The sequence below is a fragment of the Chiloscyllium plagiosum genome, unplaced genomic scaffold (genome assembly GCF_037043375.1).
Source record: "Chiloscyllium plagiosum isolate Xiang-an unplaced genomic scaffold, Cpla_swu_hap1 HiC_scaffold_2, whole genome shotgun sequence".
Lineage (NCBI taxonomy): Eukaryota > Metazoa > Chordata > Chondrichthyes > Orectolobiformes > Hemiscylliidae > Chiloscyllium > Chiloscyllium plagiosum.
In genome coordinates this window covers 109410065-109431035 of record NW_028270140.1, presented here as the reverse complement: position 1 = coordinate 109431035, position 20971 = coordinate 109410065, and the positions used below count along the sequence as shown (strand labels likewise).

The window sequence follows — 20971 nt, the reverse complement described above, 5'->3', positions numbered from 1 at the left end:
TGTGTCAGTCTTGCCACCTCAATAATCAGTCTAGTAAACCTTCATTGAACTCCCTACTTATCTGAGGAAAGATACTCTTGGCTAAAGAGATTAAAACTGCGCACAGTATTCCAGGTGTGGACTCACAAAGGCCCTGTACAATTGCAGCAAGATGTCTGTGTTCCTGTACTCAAATTCTGTCACTATTCCGAGCAGCAGAACTGTATCTTCAACAGCCCTATACTGTGATCCACTGTGGTCCTAGATGAGGCACGAGCATCACACCTGTGCTCCACAGCAGTCAAGGATTGTTGCAGTGAGCACCCCCTGTCCTGCTGATAACCAGTCTTATAAAGCACCTGCACCCCAAAACAAACAAGATAAACAAGCACTCTAGGATGTTCGAGCCAGAGTAATCGGCATACATCTCCAGGAAGTGATAATGGCAATCATAGGTAACCTAAACATTAATCAAATGGAACCCCTCCTGTTCATGAATCATGCAGCATTATTCTGTAGCCCTCTCAACACCGCATGTGTGCAATCAATGACACCTTGTACCTCAAGGATCCCTGCAGTGTTCCTGAATTCTATTGTCTGGATTACAGCACTGGCTTCATCATTGGGAAACAAAATCAATCACTGAGATCTTGGTTAGATGGCATCATTCACTAATTGATGCATGTGTGGGTGCACAAAGGAACCAATGGCCTCGCACCCTCTAATGTAGCATTCCTAACCCACTCCAGCATCTGGCAGTTTCATCAGTGTCCCAAGATATACTTTGGGCTTCCTGCACATATTATGCATCTTGAGGAGCCCTGTGGCTGTGAGTTGAGCCCTCCTCAACTTACGTGTTGGCCTGCATCTAACCCTGCTGTTCACCCTGCTCTTCTATATCCATGTTCACTTTCTGAAGTAGACAGCCACAGTGACCAGCATGACACTAATGGCAAGGCCATAAGTGTTCATGGAGGCAGAGGTCATGGCTGAGATGTTAAAAGAATATTTTGCATCTGTCTTTGCAAAGAGAAAAATGCTACTCAGGCCCAGGTGATAGAGGAAGAAATTCTGTCAATGTGACTGTTCACAGTTTCTAAACCAGTAGAGTTGGTACATTAAAAAAAGAACGAACTGCAGATTTTGTAAATCTGAAACTGAAAGAGAAATCTGGAAAATCTCAGCAGGTCTAGCAGTATTTGTGGAGAGACAGCAGAGTTAATGTTTTGGAGTGAGTGGCATTTCTTCAAGCTACCAGGACCAGATGAGAAAGTGTGTGTGAAAATTGTAGGGGCACTGGCAATAATATTTCATTCTTCGCTAGACTTAGTGGAAGATGCCAGAAATCTGAAAAATTGCAAACATTATGATCTTGATCAAGAAAGGTTGCAAGGATATGTCCAGTAATTACGCACCACTCAATTTACATTCAGTGGTAGGGACAATTATTCAGGTTAGAATTAGTAGGTATGTGGAGGAAGATGTGTTGATTTGGAGAATCAACATGGATTTTGAAAGAAGAAATGTCAAACTAATTTGCTGGAGTTTTTGAGGAGGTAACAACAAGATTCAATGAGGGAAACACTGGTGCGGTATAAATGAGCATTTGATACAATGCTAATGAGGAACGTTATAGGTCATGGAATAAATGAGGCAAAAGAAATATGGATACAAAATTTCCTGAGTGATAGGAGACAGAATAATGCTCAGTGGATATTGGGACGGTATTGGTCGGTATTGGGACCATTGCTTTTCCTGAATATATTAATGATCTAGATCTTGATGTGCAGAGGACAATTCCAAAGTTTTCAGGTGCTATGAAACTTGGAAAAATTGTAAACTGTGGAACTCTAATAGGACATAGATTGGTGGAGTAGGCATATAGGTGGCAAGTGAGCTTCAATGCAGAAAAGTGTGAACTGATGCATTGGTAGGAAGAATGTTGAAAGGCAGAACATAGGGGTACAATCCTAAAGGGAGTGCAAAGCAGCAGACCTGGATGTATATGTGCACAGATTATTGAAGATAACCAGGACAGTTGGAGAAAACAATAACTGAAACATACAGTTTCTCAGCTTTATTGATAGGGGTGTAGAATACAACAGCAAAGAAGTGATGTTGAACTTGTAAAGATGCTTATTAGACCTCAGCTGGAGTATTTTGTACAGTTCTGGGTATCATTTATATTAATGATATAAATGCATTGCAGAAATTATTTACAAGAATGGTTCCAGTGATGAGAAATTTCAGTTATGAGGATAGAATTAGATTTTTGGGACTGCTGTCCTTGGAGAGAAGACTACTAAGAGCAGATCTGATAAACATTATAAAAATTATGAGTGAACTTGATAAGACTAGATGGGAGAAACTGTTCCCACCTGTAAAGAAGAACAAGAATGAGGGGGCAGAGATTTAAAGTTGATTTGCAAAAGAACTAAGATTGATATGAAAAAAACTTGTTTACTCAGTGTATCGTTAAGGTATGGAATACCCTGCCTGGAAGTGTGGTGGAGACAGGTTCAACTGAGGCATTCAAGAGGGCAGGGGAATTGACAGTTGGTCCTGATGCTTATTTGAAGAGCTAGTGCAGATATGATCGACCAAATGGCTTCCTTCTGTGCCAAAAGTTTTATATGATCAAATATTTTCTTAGTTTATTCTATCCTTCTGACTCACAATTGTAAACAAACCAGGAAAAAACTATGTCTCATTTTTTATCTGTATTTCTCACTCATTATTTCTGATAGTACATGAACTAATCCACTTTCTGAAATATTTCAGAGTATATTTTATACAAAATTACTGGACCATCAGCATCTCAAAGCACTGAGTTTTAATTATGTGTTCTTATTGTATATGAGAATTTAACTCCATTCAATAAATGGCATGCTACAGCTAAATTACATAATCCTAATGGAAAATGATGTCTTCATTTTCTGATTGTCAGATATTCCATGTTGTGAAACTATTTTGTCCCTTTTTAAATGGATCAGTATCCATCAACGTGCTTGCATCACAACATATTTAGTTTCACCTTGGGAAAGAACAGATGCATTCTTGCAAGGTTCACATTTGATGACCAGCCTGGATTTCATTTGATAAAAATAAAGTGAATTTAAACCTAAATGAGATATTTCATTGTGTTTAGAATGTCCCTGAGCTTCCTGACACTACAGAGCACTTTAGGACTGATTTGTCTCGTGACTTGGCAGCTTTGCATGAAGTTTGTGCAGCACATTCGGATGAACTTCGCACATTAAGCAACGAACGAGGAGTCCAGCAGGTAACTCCCATTTTTAATTTTGTTGCTTATTTAAAATTAAAAAATTCTAATTAAAATTTTTAGTTGCAATGGGAAAGGCAATGTGTGGGAACGTAATTCATATGAATTGAGCCATAATTGTTGAAATACCCTGAGTTTCTAGGTTTACTGGTCTGGTAACTTAAGTAATCTAAATCAATTAACCACAGTAATTCTCTGTCTGCAAGTATTTAAACTGTAAGATATGACATCTTTAAATGCACTGTTTATGAAGCTATTAACTTCACCGATGAGCCAGAGGTGATACCAACTGCTGCTCAAGTTATGAAACTCTTGAGCACAAATTATTGCAGGTGATAACACTTCCTACAGACCTGGATATCAAGGATTCCGGAAGTATCCAGGATTGTTCACATTGAGCAGCATGAGCATGCCATCGAGTCCAAACTCTGTACTTTTTTTCTATATGTGCGACTGTTAAACTGTTACATAAATAAATAGACATGTGAGCTACTGCTGCATGAGCTGCTTCTCATTGTATAGGAGTTTTAAATGAAACATTTTATTTTAACTTTTAAAAATCTTAGATTATAATTTATAGTTAATGATTTTCAATTTGCTTAATTCTTATCTTATACTTTGGCTTACTTTCTCATCCTTAACACTGTTTGTGAGGTCATATTGTTTTTTTCCTGTGTTTGATTTAATTCATGTTCACATTTTGATTCCTTGCTTCTTTTTATCTGATTTCTTGATGTCCTTTTTGAATCTCTATTCTGCTTCTACTCCTTTATATCTGATCTTGATCTCTTGGCTTACATCATAAATCTACTTTGCTCCTGCTTTACAATACAGACTGTGATCAGTGATTCTAACCTGTTTCACTGTGCTCTATTCCAACTTGCTTCCTTGTCTATGTCTTCTACATTAAATAAGTAAATCAATATTAAATCATATATAGTTTTAGGGACACGTTTTCATGTGTTGTTAACAGTATCTGATGACATTCCTGATGTCTGTATTTTTCAGCATGTCTTGAAAAAACTTCTGGCGATTACAGAACTGTTGCAGCAGAAACGAAATCAGTATTCTGCATCTAGTAGGTAGCAGCCTTCCTGGTCAGAAATTCTGCATGGATTAACATGTCCCAGGTTTATCAGAGGACACTTCACAACAATCTCCTTTTTTGTTACATCTGAAATAAATACTCACATACAACATTCCTTCTAGTGTGTGAACTATGCAACAGAAAAACAGTTGGTCAATCGCATCAGCAAGTTAGCTATTTGTGCAGACCACCTCTTGCACTTTTTTCTCTGAACAAGTCACTAGCCATTGAGCCTTGATGTACTAGTCATCTTTCACAAAGCTAGGTGAATCGACAACATAAGGTGTTTAATGTTTCAAGTTGCCAAAGTTCCCAGGATCTATCCAGAACTACAGTATGAAATGTCAGTCAGATGATGAGATACGTTTGTGAAAACTGGAGTACAGGCTGTAAAGTGTTTGTACTAAAACTTCTGATTGATTACTTGTATGGTTAAGACTGCTCACGTCTTTAATCTCTGGTTATATATTTACAGCTTATTGGAAATGTCTTTAAATACCAAGGTTCCTCACTAAAGACTGGTTATTATACTATACAAAAAAAAATCTGCAATAAGCATTCATTGCATGACATGTGCAGACAGAGCATACATAGCATTTATTGTGCCACTAATTTTGATCAGTTTAATTACACTGTACAATTGGCTGAGTCTTCCAACAAAAGCAGTAATCAGAAAAAATTCTGTTAAAGTTACTTAATCAAAAGCTTTGTATGTATAATGTTTACAAATGTAAACAAATTCAATAGTTGAATAAATTTATTGATCATTGTATCAGAAATGCATGCACTTATTAAACCATTTTGTAAAGTACTTTGCCTTTTGTTTCAATAAATGAAAAACAGTATTGAAACTGACAAGTTCAACCATTTAAGTCATTTGGTAGCACAGAATTTGAGTATCACTGAAAAAGGACAATGACATTTTGTCAAAATCTTGTGCTCATTAGAACAATTTGCAAAAAATTGCAACGGGCAAACAACATTTATTTTGTAATAGAGTGCTAAATGATTGGCAAATGAACTCTGGCATAGGCATTGACATGGAGAGTGATAGAATGTTAAAATATTAAAATTGTTAATGTATAATTTATAATGAATAATGTTAGAATCAATTAATGACTGACTGTTAACTGCCAAATTTTGAAATTTTAAACCATGCAGATGAATTCTTATCAAAGAACTACCCTCAGAAATAAACTGGAAAATGGAATCAAATATTGTCCAATTCCAAAATCTAAGGTTCAACTTCGGAGTTTTGCAAGCATGAACTGGTCGGTGCAGTCAGGCTTTAAGATTTCTCAAAACTTTGAGCATCGAGTGAAGCTAGTTGTTTCATGCTGCTGCTAAGCAGCAACATAATAGGATTTGCCACTAACATGATGCAGCTGTTTTACTTGAGTTTCAAAGCCAGCATTATGCAGTAGCTTAATATCAAATTGCAACACCCTGAACAGCTTCAAACTACTTTGGCTTTAAATAATTTTACATATTAAAGTAAATTAAATCTATGGCAAATGCAGCTAAAAAAAGGGCAACTACAGTGCAACAAAAGCCTGCAACAACTGTATAGATTAGGAATGTGAAAGCTTAAAAAGTTTTGCATGCAATTTCAAGTCCTGAAAATGAAAGGATGAGTTATCTGCTTGCCAACCTGCTTGCCAACCATTGAATGTTCAGCTTGTAATCATACAACTGCAACGTAACAGAACAGAAGACCAAACAAGGTAAAATAAAGAACCGTGGATGCTGAAGATCTAAAACAAAAACAGTCAGAAAACCGTTACTGCTCACACTCCTGTAACTTCTTTTTATCAGCAATATGGGTGAAACTTCACAGTATAACTGCAAGCGTTTTGTGAAATCAGCTCACTGCCTTAAGTCAAATTAAAATGGGGCAATAAATGATGACTTATTAGTAGTGTCCACATCCTATTAAGAATTTTCAAAAAGATGACCACATTTCAAATGTATCTAATCGGCTGTAAAGAACTATGGAAAGGTATGAGATAAGTGCAAATTCTTTATGGTACATATATGCACCTTTTTGTATGTTTCTTGGTATAATACACAAACTACACATTGTTTTAAAATTATTGTGTATGTTTTCCTTCCTATATTGTGAATGTTAGGTGTTTGAAGTGTAAATATACAAGTATAAAGTTCATTTACTTTTGTGATTTCTGCGAAAATACTTGTTGAAATGAAGATAAAAGATTAAAGGCAAAATAATAAAGTGAAGTAATAAATCTTTCATGAACATTTTTCATTCTGAATTAAAGAAAAAAGTTACAAGTAAAAGCCAGGCTCTACATGTCTTGTTAATAGACAAACTGTGCAAGGTCAGTTCTTGACTTGTCACCCTGTGTTAAGATTTGGTATCATCCAGAAAGTTAGAAAAGCAGCGTACAAGGTTTTCACCAAGACTGTGTGGCACCACTAGCATACTGAGCCTGTTGAAACAACATGTAGTTTCACATCTGAATGATTAATATCATCCCAAATGTTCTGAAGAATTCCCACTTCTAGTAATAGATATATATATTTAAAAGTCAAGTACTAAATTAACTAACTTTACTGTCAAAACACATATGGCTTCTTTGGTTCTTCAAAAAGAAAGTGACATTGGCAAGAATCACACTTTATCATTATACTAAAAGTATGTTAATACAAATTGCAAAATAATATTCCAAGGTACGAAGTATCTTGTAAAAAAGTTCAAAATAACCATGCAAAACTGATATACATAGGAATTGGGTTCTGAAGAAGTCATAGTGGAAATGTTAAATCTCTCTCTTCAGAGTTGCTACCAGAGCTACTAAGTTTCTTCCACACTTTGAATATATTATATATTAGGTAGTTATAGACAGAACATGTACACCATACTGCACCTGTCTCAATTCAACAAAATAACAATAGTCATTCACTGGTTCATTTCGCAGGGCAGTGCCTTGACCAAGGTCTATCTACCTAATTTAAAATTTAAAGCTGGACAGTTATTGTCATCGTTAACTGCTGTGTTCTCTGTGGCAATGCCTCTATCCATCAATTTACTTGTCACTAATCATTACTCTTCTCTCGTACATTATATGTTTTGTTTTCCCTTTACTTTGATAATTCTTGGTGCAAATTGTCCACATGCGTGCAAGATGAAAAGCTTTGACAAAATGTTTTCTTTCAGTCAAGTTCTTTGCTATCAAATTCAATTTACTTATCCAGACACAATTTAGCTTAAATTCATGCTGGTTGTCTTTTTTTACATGTTTCTGTATGAGAAATAATATCGTCCCTCAGAGTTTTAAGAATTATTTGCTCAATACTGAAGTTAAGCTAACTGGCCTGTAATTATTAGGTTTGTACTTTTTTAAATGATGGCAGAACGTTATCAGTTTTTTTTTTACTTCAGCACTATACAAACTGTGAATCTATGTATATGATTTTCACTGCTTAGTAACTCCAAGAACAACACCAACCACTCCACAAGGCCTTCATTGACCTGACTAAGGCTTTTAACTCAGTCAGTCATTCAGGAAATGCTATCGAAGATCCTATCCAGTAAAATGAATCAATTATCTGTCTCCACAAGATGTCAATCATCCCCACCGACTGTAATATGACAGAATGCTTTGTGGCTAGGACAGGGATCATGCAGTAAAGTGTTATCATCCCCACCTTTTTCTCCATTTTCATTGCCACTAGCTTTATCTGGTCAAGAAGAAGCTTCCCAGTGGTATAGACTGTGCCTGCAGGACTAATGGCAAACTTTCAACTGGATGAAATCCAAGAAGAAAATAACATCATCTCTGCTTTTGCCGAAGAGAATCTTCACAGTACATTTGACTTCTTTGCGGAAGCATAAGAAAGAATTGGTCTCAACCTCAAGGCTGAAACCCTTTACCAATCAGTCCCAGATCAAGTTCTGGTTCATCCCTCCATTAAGTTCAATAAAAATCCCTCCAAATGTGGAACATTTAAGGCTGACATTGGAACAGAGATTCAACATTACATCAAACTGTAGGCGCCACTTTCAGGCAATTCAGAATCTTCAACAATAGTGACATCTGTGCTGATAGCAAAATCTGCTCTAAAGAAGAGTCATCTAGAATTGAAATATTAGCTTGCTTTCTCTCCACTGATGCTGAGATTTCCCTGCACTTTTTTGTTTTCAGTACAGATTCCAGCAACTGCAGTAATGTGTTCCTACCTGATACCAAGATCCTTGTGTATAATGCAATCATTCTTCTGACTTGTCTATATGGCTAGAAACGTGGACTACATAAAGACACCACCTAAAGACCATTGAAAAGTACCAATAATGCTGTTTGAGATGGGATTCTCTCCCTCAGTTGGGAGGCTAGGTATACTAACATCAGTATCCTTTAAGCAGCTAATAGCACCAGCATTGAAGCCATGATTATCTGCCCAGGTTCTGACTACCAAAGAAAGTATTTTTTGCCGAGCTCAAGGAAGGCACTCAAACAAGAGGAGGATCAAGGAAGTATTTTAAAGCCTCCCTGAAGATTTTCCTCAAGAATGTAACATAGATGTCAATGCATGAGAGGCCCTTGTTCAGAAGAAACCACCTAGGAGGAAACTGCTGTATGAAGGGGCACAATGCCTGGCACAAGATGAATTGCAGAAAAAGAACTGGAGAAATACCAGTGACCTCAAGGCCAAGAGTCAAAGAGTGTGGTGCTGGAAAAACACAGCTGGTCAAGCAGCATCAGAGGAGCAGGACAGTGCAGTCCTCAGTTTATCTCACGGTCAAGACTAATTCCATCTCTCAAACACTTGCCAAACATATAGTTGGTGATGTGACTCTAGAATTGGGCTCATCAGCCACACGAGGACCCACAAAACTTATGACAGAATTTCCTAGGTGAACAATCATACTGATCAGCAAGTGAATACCAATGATAGTGACCATAGTCATGGTCAGATAGAATTGGAAAATGATAGAAACTTCCACCACATTCTTCCTTGCTTCTCATTACTGGCCTGCATATTTATCTACATCAAAAATGCTAAATCCTTTCATATTTCCTCTTTATCTAACTCAATACTTCACACTGCTCTTCCCTAACTACAATGTCTGCATCATTCCCTTCATTTCCAAAAACATGTATTCAGTATTTTCCAAACATAGGTTATCTTTACTATCTCTTGTTTGTTTTCTTTGCCAATATTTTTTCATGCTCCCCTTTGTTTCCTATACTCTTGTAGGCTCTTAGGATCTGACGTGCTTATTATTTGCTTTATTCCAATCTGTATGTTCCTCACTATACCAGGACTTTATCTTGTGCTTTCAACCATTGAGGTATCAGTCCAAAGTATTTTGTTGGTGTCTGCATGTACACTGTCCCAGAGGCTGCTCGCTCTACATTTTTATTCACTTGTGGGACTTGGGTGTTGCTGGCTGGCCAGTATTGAAGCCCATCCCTATTTGTCCTTGAGAAGGTGATGGTGAGCTGCCTTCTTGAATCGCTGCAATCTACTTGCTATGGGTTGACCCATAATACAGTAGGGAGGGAATTCCAGGATTTTGACCCAACAGCTATGAAGTAACAGTGGTATATTTCCAAGTTACACTCCTGTTTTGTGTCTTGTAGATGGTGGATACACTTGGGGATGTCAGGAGGGGAGTTACCGCAGTATCCCTAGTCTCTGACCTACTGTGTTCATGTGGTGAGTCCAGTTGAGTTTCTGGTCAATGGTAAGGATGTTGACAGTGGGGGATTCAGTGATGATAATACTATTGAAAGTCAAGGAGCAATGGTTAGAGTGTCTCTTACTGGTGATGGTCATTGTCTGGCATTTGTGTGATGCAAATGATACTTGCCACTTGTCGGCCCAAGCCTGGCTATTGTCCAGGTCTTGTTGCATTTGAGCACAGACTACTTCAGTATCTGAAGAGTCACGAATGGTGCTGAATACTGTGCAATCATCGGCAAACATCCTCACTTCTGACCTTATGAGAGAGGGAAGGTCATTGATGAAGCAGCTGAAGATTGTCAGGCATAGAACACTCCCTTGAGGGACTCCTGCAGAGATGTCCTGGAGTTGAGATGACTGACCTTCCACAACCACAATCATCACTGTGCCATGTATGACTCTAACCAGCAGAGTGTTTGCCCCCAATACCCATTGATTCCAGATCAGATTTGCTGGGGTCCCTTGATGCCATACTTGGGACAAATGCAGCCTTGATGTCAAGGGCTGTCACGGCTGGAATTCAGCTCTGTGGTGGAATTTCAATTTAATAATAAAAATCTGGAATTAAGAGTTGACTGATGACCATGAAACCATTGTCAATTGTCAGAAAAACCCATCTGGTTCACTAATGTCCTTTAGGATAGGAAAAGACCTGGTCTAGCCTACATGCGACTCCAGAGCGCAGATCCCCAGAATATTATTCTGGGTTTCTGGATTAATAGTCGAGCGATAATACCACACGGGCATCACCTCCCCTGCCCAAATTATTATTAACCATTAATTAATCTCTTCAAATTATTACTGTCCTGTAGCACTGTTTTTAAATAACTACACAGTTGGTTAAATATAGCTTTCTAGTGTTTTAAGACTTTCTAGAGTGTTCATTCTAGGCTGCTACCTTCTCTCCTCCTGATGTCATTCAAGTGATCAGTAACAACATCATACCACACAAGGACTCCTGAATTTGTTTTGCACTCTTGCTATCTTCTCGTTGAATACTTCCCACCACCGAGAAACTGCTTTAACTATATAAATTTAGGGTGTAGGTTTGCTTGCTGAGCTGTAGGTTTGATATCCAGACGTTTCATTACCTGGCTAGGTAACATCATCAGTGGCAACCTCCAAGTGAAGCGAAGCTGTTGTCTCCTGCTTTCTATTTATATGTTTGTCCTGGATGGGGTTCCTGGGGTTTGTGGTGATGTAATTACCTGTTCGTTTTCTGAGGGGTTGATAGATGGTATCTAGATCAATGTGTTTGTTTATGGCGTTGTGGTTTACATTATTACAGTGTGGAAACAGGCCCTTCGGCCCAACAAGTCCACACCAACCCGCCGAAGCGCAACCCACCCATGCCCCTACATTTACCCCTTACCTAACACTACGGGCAATTTAGCATGGCCAATTCACCTGACCTGCACATCTTTGGACTGTGGGAGGAAACCGGAGCACCTGGAGGAAACCCACGCAGACACGGGGAGAACATGCAAACTCCACACAGTCAGTCGCCTGAGGCAGGAATTGAACCCGGGTCTCAGGCGCTGTGAGGCAGCAGTGCTAACCACTGTGCCACAGTGCCACCCACAGGTTGGAGTGCCAGGCCTCTAGGAATTCTCTGGCATGTCTTTGCTTAGCCTGTCCCAGGATAGATATGTCGTCCCAGTCAAAATGGTGGGTTTTTTTCATCTGTGGGTAGGGCTACGAGGGAGAGAGGGTCGTGTCTTTTTGTGGCTAGCTGATGTTCGTGTATCCTGGTGGCTAACTTTCTTCCTGTTGTCCTACGTAGTGTTTGTGGCAGTCCTTGCATGGAATTTTGTAGACGACGTTGGTTTTGTCCATGGGATGTACTGGGTCTTTTAAGTTTGTTAGTTTTTGTTTGAGTGTGTTGGTGGGTTTGTGTGCTACTAGGAGTCCAAGGGGTCTTAGTAGTCTGGCTGTCATTTCTGAAACCTCTGATGTATGGTAAGGTGGTTAGGGTTTCTGGCTGTGTTTGGTCTGCTTGTCGTGGTTTGTTCTTGAGGAATCTGCGGACTGTATTTTTTGAGTATCCGTTCTTCTTGAATACATTGTATAGGTGGTTCTCCTCTGTTTTCCAAAGTTCGTCTGTGCTGCAGTGTGTGGTGGCTTGTTGGAATAGTGTTCTGATACAGCTTCATTTGTGTGTGTTGGGATGGTTGCTAGTGTAGATAAGTATTGTTTGTTTGTCGGTTTTCTGTATACGCAGGTTTGTAGTTCTCCATTGTCCATTCTTTCAACTGACGTCCAGGAATGCGAATTTGTTGTCAGTTTCTTCCTCCTTGGTGAACTTTATGCCTGTGAGGGTGTCCCAGAGGTGTTCTCTGAAACGTTCCGCAAGTAAGCGGCCTGTCTCCCCAATATAGAGGAGGCCACATTGGGTGCAGCGGACGCAATAGATGATGTGTGTGGAGGTGCAGGTGAATTTGTGGCGGATATGGAAGGATCCCTTGGGGCCTTGGAGGGAAGTAAGGGGGGAGGTGTGGGTGCAAGTTTTGCATTTCTTGCGGTTGCAGGGGAAGGTGCCGGGGGTGGAGGTTTGGTTGGTGGGGGGGTGTGGACCTGACGAGGGAGTCACGGAGGGAGTGGTCTTTTCGGCACGCTGATAGGGGAGGGGAGGGAAATATATCCCTGGTGGTGGGGTCCGTTTGGAGGTGGCGGAAATGATGGCGGATGATACGTTGTACATGGAGGTTGGTGGGGTGGTAGGTGAGGACCAGTGGGGTTCTGTCCTGGTGGCGGTTGGAGGGGCGGGGCTCAAGGGCGGAGGAGCGGGAAGTGGAAGAGATGCGGTGGAGGGCATCGTCGACCACGTCTGACGGGAAATTGCAGTCTTCAGTCTGCATCACAACACAAATTATTGGGTCACTGATTTATATCAGTTATCAGCATTTTACTACATGCAAATTTGGTTCCAGATTTCCTACATTCACAACAGCAATTACAAAAATACTTCACTGGCTTTGAAATGCTTTATACATGCAAGTCTTTCTTAAGTTCAACCTTATAGCCGTGATGATGCTACTAGCATATCATCCCAAATATATTCTCTTTTTTAAACTAATCATGTGTCCAGCCTTTTCAAATACCCCCACTTTTCTTACACCCTATAACCAGGAACACTAAAATCCTGTGTACCCGGGACCAGTGGGTTCCAAAGGGATCACTGCTAGGATTACAATTGTTAATATATATTAATGGCTTGGAGGAAGGAAGCAAATGAACTATAGCCAAATTTTCATATGACAGATGCAAATAGTTTACAGAGAAATATTGATAAGGTTAAGTTGACAAATGGAGTATAATGGTGGGAAAATGTGAAGTTGTTCATTTTGTAAAGGAAAACAAAAGAACATTATTAGTTAATAAGAGACAAATTGCAACACAGGAGGTGCTCACGGGTACTTGTGTACGGATCACAGAAAGCTACCACAAAGATGCAGCAGGTTATTAGGAAGGTTATTAGAATATAATAACCCTCCCTTATTTCAAGAGGGTTGCAGTATAAGAGTGGAAGTCTTACTTTCGGTCCCCTTCATTAGAGACAGTTTACAGAAAGTTCTAAACAAAAACACAAACTGCTGGAGAAACTCAAAAGGTTCAACAGCATCTGCAAAGAGAAAGCAGCCAACCGTTTAGTCAGTTTGCTAGGCCGATCGATCTTGGTATGGAGGGATTGTCTTATGAACAAAGATTCAAGAGTTTAGGACTATACTGACTGGATTCTTAAGTGGTTGACATGGTAAATGCTGGGAAGATGTTTCCCCTTATGGGAGAGTCTAGGACACTAGGAGGCATCGACTCAGAATAACGGGTCACCAATTTATGACTTAGGGGTTTCTTCTCAAAGCGGGCTGAGCGTTTTTGGCACACCGTGCTGCAGTGAGTTGTAGGGACCATGTTTATATTTAAGGCAGAGATAGATAGATTCCCGATCAACAGGGGAATCAAGAGTTATGGGGAAAAAAGGGCAGGAATGTCAGATCAGCCGTGATCCTACTGAATGGCAGAGCAGGCTCGAGGGGCCAAATGACCTATTCCACTTCCTATTTCTTACCTACCTTATTCACTACACCCTTGCATTGAGAACTACTAACTCCATTATTGTCTTTTTTTTAGCTTTTTTTTCCTCTGTTTTCTATGTATTTTTCAAATTACACAACTCATTCTTTAAAAATTCCAGACTAATTTCACTACTGGATATTTCATTTATTTAAATTTTGCATCGCACTAAAATTTTTCATTTGAAAATGTATGTATTAGCTATCCAAATAACGTGCACCAAATCCTGCTTATTCATCATCTCTGTGCACACTACTGACTTTGTTTCATAGTCCAGGATAGCCTCATTTAAAATATCTAACTTTGTGATCAAACCTTTCCATAAACTCACCCTGGCCTACCATCTAAAGCTCTACAACTTCAAAAGTTATTCACTGTCAATTATAGACACTCCTCCATCCCCATTTCCTTCATACTATCAGCTATATTTTCAAATGTGTAGGTCCTAATCTGTGCAATTTTCTCCACATAGTTCTTCACATTGCTATCCTCCTTAACATTCTCCTCAGAATCAAACTTCACATGGCTCTAAGAGATTTGGCTGGAAAAATGTTGGGACATTATTATGTTAAGGTATTACACACAACTACAACCAATATTAAAAGTGGTTTCTTCCTTCTGTTAAGATATTAGAACAGTGATTTCCAAACATCTTCCCAATATGACCCATTTTAATGCCTAAACTGTGTGTGATCTTAGAGGGACAAAAGGGATAGGTTCAGCTTGAGTTGGGAGCAGGTGGGTGGGGAGGTATTATTTAGTCTGCACGTACACCTTAAGAAAAAGGTTCACATTTCACAGGCATGTTTTGCAGCAGCAAGTAGATTAGATTACTTACAGTGTGGAAACAGGCCCTTCGGCCCAACAAGTCCACACCGACCCGCCGAAGCGCAACCCACCCAGACACATTTACCCCTTCATCTAACACTACGGGCAATTTAACTTGGCCAATTCACCTAACCTGCACATTTTTGGACTGTGGGAGGAAACCGGAGCACCCGGAGGAAACCCACGCAGACACAGGAAGAACGTGCAAACTCCACACAGAGAGTCGCCTGAGGCGGGAATTGAACCCGGGTCTCTGGCGCTGTGAGGCAGCAGTGCTAACCACTGTGCCACCGTGCTGCCCACGGTAAGCCTTGAAAATCCATCTGTGAAGACAAGCCACCAACAGACTGAAGCAAAATTACCTAAAGGGGCCTTGCAGCTATTAACATTCAGAGTCAGAGATGTACAGCATGGAAACAGACCCTTCGGTCCAACCCGTCGATGCCAACCAGATATCCCAACCCAATCTAGTCCCACCTGCCAGCACCCGGCCCATATCCCTCCAAATCCTTCCTATTCATATATCCATCCAGATGCCTTTTAAATATTGCAATTGTACTTGCCTCCACCACTTCCTCTGGCAGCTCATTCCATACATGTACCACACTTTGCGTGAAAAAGTTGCCCCATTGGTCTCTTATATCTTTCCCCTCTCATACTAAACCTATGCCCTCTAGTTCTGGACTCCCCCGCCCCAAGGAAAAGACTTTGTCTATTTATCCTATCCATGCCCCTCATGATTTTATAAATCTCTATATATCTCACCCCTTAGCCTCCAATCCTCCAGGGAAAACAGCCCTAGCCTATTCAACCTCTACCTATAGCTCAAATCCTCCAACCCTGGCAACATCCTTGTAAATCTTTTCTGAACCCTTTCAAGTTTCACAACGTCTTTCCAATAGGAAGGAGACCTTAATTGCATGCAATATTCCAACAGTGGCCTATCCAATGTCCTATACAGCTGCAACTGACCTCCCAACGCCTGTACTCAATACTCTGACCAATAAGGGAAAGCATACCAAACACCTCCTTCACTAGCCTATCTACCCGCGACTCTACTTTCAAGGAGCTATGAACCTGCACTCCAAGGTCCCCTTGTTCACAACACTCCCAAGGACCTTACCATTAAGTGTATAAGTCCTGCTAAGATTTGCTTTCCCAAAATGCAGCACCTCACATTTATTTAAGTTAAACTCCATCTGCCACTTCTCAGCCCAATGGCCCATCTGATCAAGATTCTGTTGTAATCTGAGGTAACCTTCTTCGCTGTCCACTACACCTCCAATTTTGGTGTCATCTGCAAACTTACTAACAATACCTCTTATGCTCACATCCAAATCATTTATGTAAATGATGAAAAGTAGAGGACACAGCACCGATCCTTATGGCACTCCACTGTTCATAGGCCTCCAGACTGAAAAACAACCCTCCACCACCACCCTCTGTCTTCTACCTTTGAGCCAGTTCTGTATCCAGTTGGCTAGTTCTCCCTGTATTCCATGAGATCTGACCTTGCTAATCAGTCTCCCATGGGGAACCTTGTCGAATGCCTTACTGAAGTCCATATAGATCACTTCCACCTCTCTGCCCTCATCAATCCTTTTTGTTACTTCTTTAAAAAAACTCAATGAAGTTTGTGAGACATGATTTCTCTTTCACAAAGCCATATTGACTATCCCTAATCAGTCCTTGCCTTTCCAAATACATGTATACCCTGTCCCTCAAGATTCCCTCCAACAACTTGCCCACCACCAACATCAGGCTCACTGCTCTATAGTTCCCTGGCTTGTCCTTACCACCTTAAACCGTGGCACCACATTAGCCAACCTCCAGTCTTCCAGTCTGAGCTCTTCAACAACTGCTGTTACCTCAATTTCACAACTCTAAAATCTCATTCCATTTGGGAAGCTCAGCTACAATTGATGACGTAACTTACAGTGGAATAGCCCAAATAACCTGTCTGAAAGCAAAACTTGGAATTGAACCACAATAAAAGGAGACTGTTGAGTATGTGAAAGTCCAGTCTTAATTCTCTTTACAGTCACAGAAATGAATCTGTTGTAAAGAAAGATACATAAATCTAAGTGGGCGACATGGTGGCACAGTGGTTAGCACTGCTGCCTGACAGCACCAGAGACCGGGGTTCAATTCCCACCTCAGGCAACTCTCTGTGTGGAGTTTGCACATTCTCCCCATGTCTGCATGGGTTTCCTCCGGGTGCTCCGGTTTCCTCCCACAATCCAAAAATGTGCAGGTTAGGTGAATTGGCCATGCTGAATTGCCCGTAGTGTTAGGTGAAGGGGTAAATGTAGGAGAATGGGTCTGGGTGGGTTACGCTTCGGCGGGTCGGTGTGGACTTGTTGGGCCGAAGGGCCTGTTTCCACACCGTAAGTAATCGAATCTAATCTAAACAAAATCAAAATAGTTAATAAAGCTACAGATTTAATTGTTTAACATGACGTACATAGTCTCCTCTTTCTATCCAACTGAAATTGTTTACAATAGTTATCAGATATTCAGTATTGTGATAGAAGACATGGGATTAAACAATCAATTTCACATAAACTTGATTGTAAAAAAAAGTTATGTATTATTTCAAGGATACAATTTGCATCCAAGCCAACAATTTATGGAATGTATGAGAAAAGAACAAAAGCAAAATCCTTTATGGGTGACACGGTGGCACAGTGGTTAGCACTGCTGCCTCACAGCGCCAGAGACCCGGGTTCAATTCCCGCCTCAGGTGACTCTGTGTGGAGTTTGCACATTCTCTCCGTGTCTGCGTGGGTTTCCTCCGGCTGCTCCGGTTTCCTCCCACAATCCAAAAAACAAATGCGCAGGTTAGGTGAATTGGCCATGCTAAATTGTCCATAGTGTTAGGTGAAGGGGTAAATGTAGGGGAATGGCTCTGGGTGGGTTGCACTTCGGCGGGTTGGTGTGGACTTGTTGGGCTGAAGACCTGTTTCCACACTAAGTAATCTAATTTTATTCTCACTCAATTTCTTGAAACAGAAAACAAAGGGCTTATTGAAAAAATGTTCCAAGTTTACGTCATGGAGATAATAATTTTATTTCAAATACGGGGAATGAAAATAGGACACAAAACATACTTCCAAACAGATTACATGCTGATATTGACACATCAAACACCTCAGCAATGCAATCATTTAAAATTTCCTTTAAAGTTTGTCACAGTACTTACAGTACCTAATTTATTTTTAAGTAAAAAATAAACAGACCATCAAATGTCAATTGCAGAATAAAATCTGTTGTATCTTATGTACTGTCTGCTCATATGGTCTGCAGCTTCAGTTTACCTCATTAGGCTTCTGACTCTTCTTTCCAAAAGAACAACCTGGTTGTCTCCAGACTCACATCTGAATGTTATGTCTCAGAATAATTGTCAAATCAGAGTACGACAGCAATTATTTCTCCATGAATATTTCCAAAATGCAAGTCAAGAAGCAATTTACATTGCATCAGCTAGATCGTCATCACTCCATTCTTCCTACAAATAAAACAGGAAAGAATGTTTACATGTCTGATGATACCAGATAAATAAAAGCAACAAATCATTAACATTTTACTAAAAATATTGATGGAGGAGAGGCAGTAGGACTTAGGAAACAAGACAAGTACAAATTGTAATACAGTGGGTCTGGATTTCAAAAATCCAATTTAGACGAACACTCGTACTTATGCATGCAGGAGTATATGAATAGTAATTTTAAAAGGTCCGACATACAAATATTTCCTCATACGTACAAGCGACAATTTTATATTGTCCCAAATTGAGTTGTGGCTGGTTTATAAATTGACTTATGAGTGGATTTAATAATGGAACCACTTGCAACTGGAGGCTGCCTGTAGCGTATTATCCAAAGCCAAGGATAGTTGTTGAAACATGTTGCAGCAGTTAGAGCAGGGTTTGCAAGTGAAGACATTTTTTTCAATTCATTGAGTGGCATTGGAGATAGTGGTATTGGGAAATGTAACAATACGCAATCAACTTAGTTTGAGAGTAGTTGGAATCAGTCAATTCCAACAAAGAAAACATTTTTAAAAATTAAACTAAAGTTTAACAAAACAAATGGATAAAGGTTTCAATAATTATGGTATAAGCATTATTTGAGATCATAAATGTATAGTAAAAAAACAATTTCACACAAGTTGATGATTTTTTTTCCTAATCTGATGCAGAGATGGATTCAGAAGCATATAAATTAGCCCAAATTATGATTTACTGAGTTAATAGAGCAGGTAGAGTAGAATCTTCACCTTTAGCAAATGTCAGTAGCTGACCAGATTCAGAAGTATTTGTTTTACATTGTTTATTGCCAATGTCAGTACTTGCTTAGCTAAGTATAACCCTAGCAAAATGCACACAAAGGCTCAGCACGCAAATAGTCTAACATCCGAATAGTACTGACCTAACATCTCCAATTAGTGTTATTCTACACAGTCCTACTTCGAGAGATTACTGCTGCTAATGTTCTGTATTAGTCCATCTCAGAAGCTTATCGGTTCTGTTCAATAGAGGAACCTTGATTATCCAGCATTCGATTGTCCAAATTTCGGATTATCCAGCAAGATCGCAAGGTCATGATACTAGGCTAAACTGTGTTATCCGGCATTCGATTATCCAAACATTCAATTATCCGACAAAATACTCCCCACCTGTGTTACTCAGATAGTGGAAGTTCCTCTGTATAGAGGTAGAGGTATAATAAACGTACTCCATAGCACAGTCCTCCTATAACTAGAAACTAAATTGTTTCCACTGCTGTAGTAACTTTTCTTCTTTATCAAACCTATGTCTAAAGCTGAAGGACATTGCTCATGATCTATCATCTTCTCATGATGAGTGTTTTCCATTCACTTTTTAATCCAGTCAACAAAGCAATGCAATAAGATTAGCAGTTTTGATGATCCCAAGGACCAGCCTAATCTGACTACTCGCAACTGATACTGTTTGATCTAAAGCATACTACAATGGACAAAACATACAAACTATGAAAACAAGCTGTCGATATTTCACATCATTTTGCACATTCTTTAGTGATACAATTTTTATGTTAATGTAAAAATACTGAGCAAATATTATAAAAGAACCAAAACAGATTGCTGGAAGAGCACAGCAGGTCAGCAGCACCTTGGATAGAAATCAAAGTTAACTTTTCAGAGTTAACTCAGTTTTGTGGAAGAGTCACTCAACTCAAAATGTTAACTCTGATTTCTCTCCACAGATGCCAGACCTGCTGAGCTTTTTGCTTCCAATTTACAGCATCTGCACTTGACTTTTATTTTATAAATAAACTTTACTAACCTCTTCCATTTTTGGTTTTTTGGAAATTGTTCCATCTTCCTCATAACCTTTCCTCTTCTTTCTGTTTTCAACAGAGAAGCAGAGTTGGATAACAAATACTTACTGACTGTGCACTGTAATGTGTAAATGGAAAACAAGTATAAAAATCTCCTCCAGCTGTAGTCAAAATGTAAAGTAAATATAACTGTCTGAACAAAACAGTGCAATTATTATTTTATATGCCTCAATTGTAATTTGAGAGTCAGATAACAAACAACACAGATTTGAAGGACAAGTAAAAGCCCCGGTGGTTCACAGTGTCCCACACCTCATGCCAGTTGATGCATCATGACCAAGTATTTCCCATTCAATCTCTAACAGCAATGTAATCTCACAGAAATAAGGAAACACAAAAACTCATGACTGGCAGAAAATAAACTGGTTTTGATTGCTTGGAATTGTTTAATCTCGGCAACAATATATTAGTTATCTAGTCATCCACTAATTTTCTTCATGATGTAATCTTTGTTTTCGTTAAGCACTCTAAGAAATGCAGAGTCATCATTTTACATTATTCAGCACTAAATTGCTCCAATGTGTACCCATTCCATTAGCCTCTGCACTCTTGAAGTCTATCATTACCCACTTTATAGTTCACAATACTTTCAAATTTTGTACATCTGCAAATCCCTCCTGCACCCACCTC

The 20971-nt window shown here is 39.5% G+C and overlaps 2 protein-coding genes across 4 annotated transcripts in view; one reads left to right on the top strand and one right to left on the bottom strand.

Annotated features, from left to right (window-relative positions):
- Positions 1-5160, top strand: part of LOC122559261 (ras GTPase-activating protein 1) — a 197249-nt gene extending 192089 nt beyond the window's left edge. Inside the window, exons 24-25 of the mRNA XM_043708645.2 lie at positions 3128-3262; positions 4271-5160. Coding sequence (XP_043564580.2) covers positions 3128-3262; positions 4271-4348 — 213 coding nt within the window. The 3' untranslated portion in view covers positions 4349-5160. The remainder of the gene's footprint in view (positions 1-3127; positions 3263-4270) is intronic.
- Positions 5161-18011: 12851 nt separating this feature from the next.
- Positions 18012-20971, bottom strand: part of ccnh (cyclin H) — a 44059-nt gene continuing 41099 nt past the window's right edge. For 2 of the 3 annotated variants that reach the window (XM_043708663.2, XM_043708657.2), the window contains exons 9-10: positions 20287-20347; positions 18012-18468 (exon numbers count right to left, since the gene is read on the bottom strand). In XM_043708663.2, coding sequence (XP_043564598.2) covers positions 18430-18468; positions 20287-20347 — 100 coding nt within the window. In that variant the 3' untranslated portion in view covers positions 18012-18429. Of the gene's footprint in view, positions 18469-20286; positions 20400-20971 lie in introns of those variants that run through there. The other variant, XM_087999612.1, reaches the window with a different exon arrangement.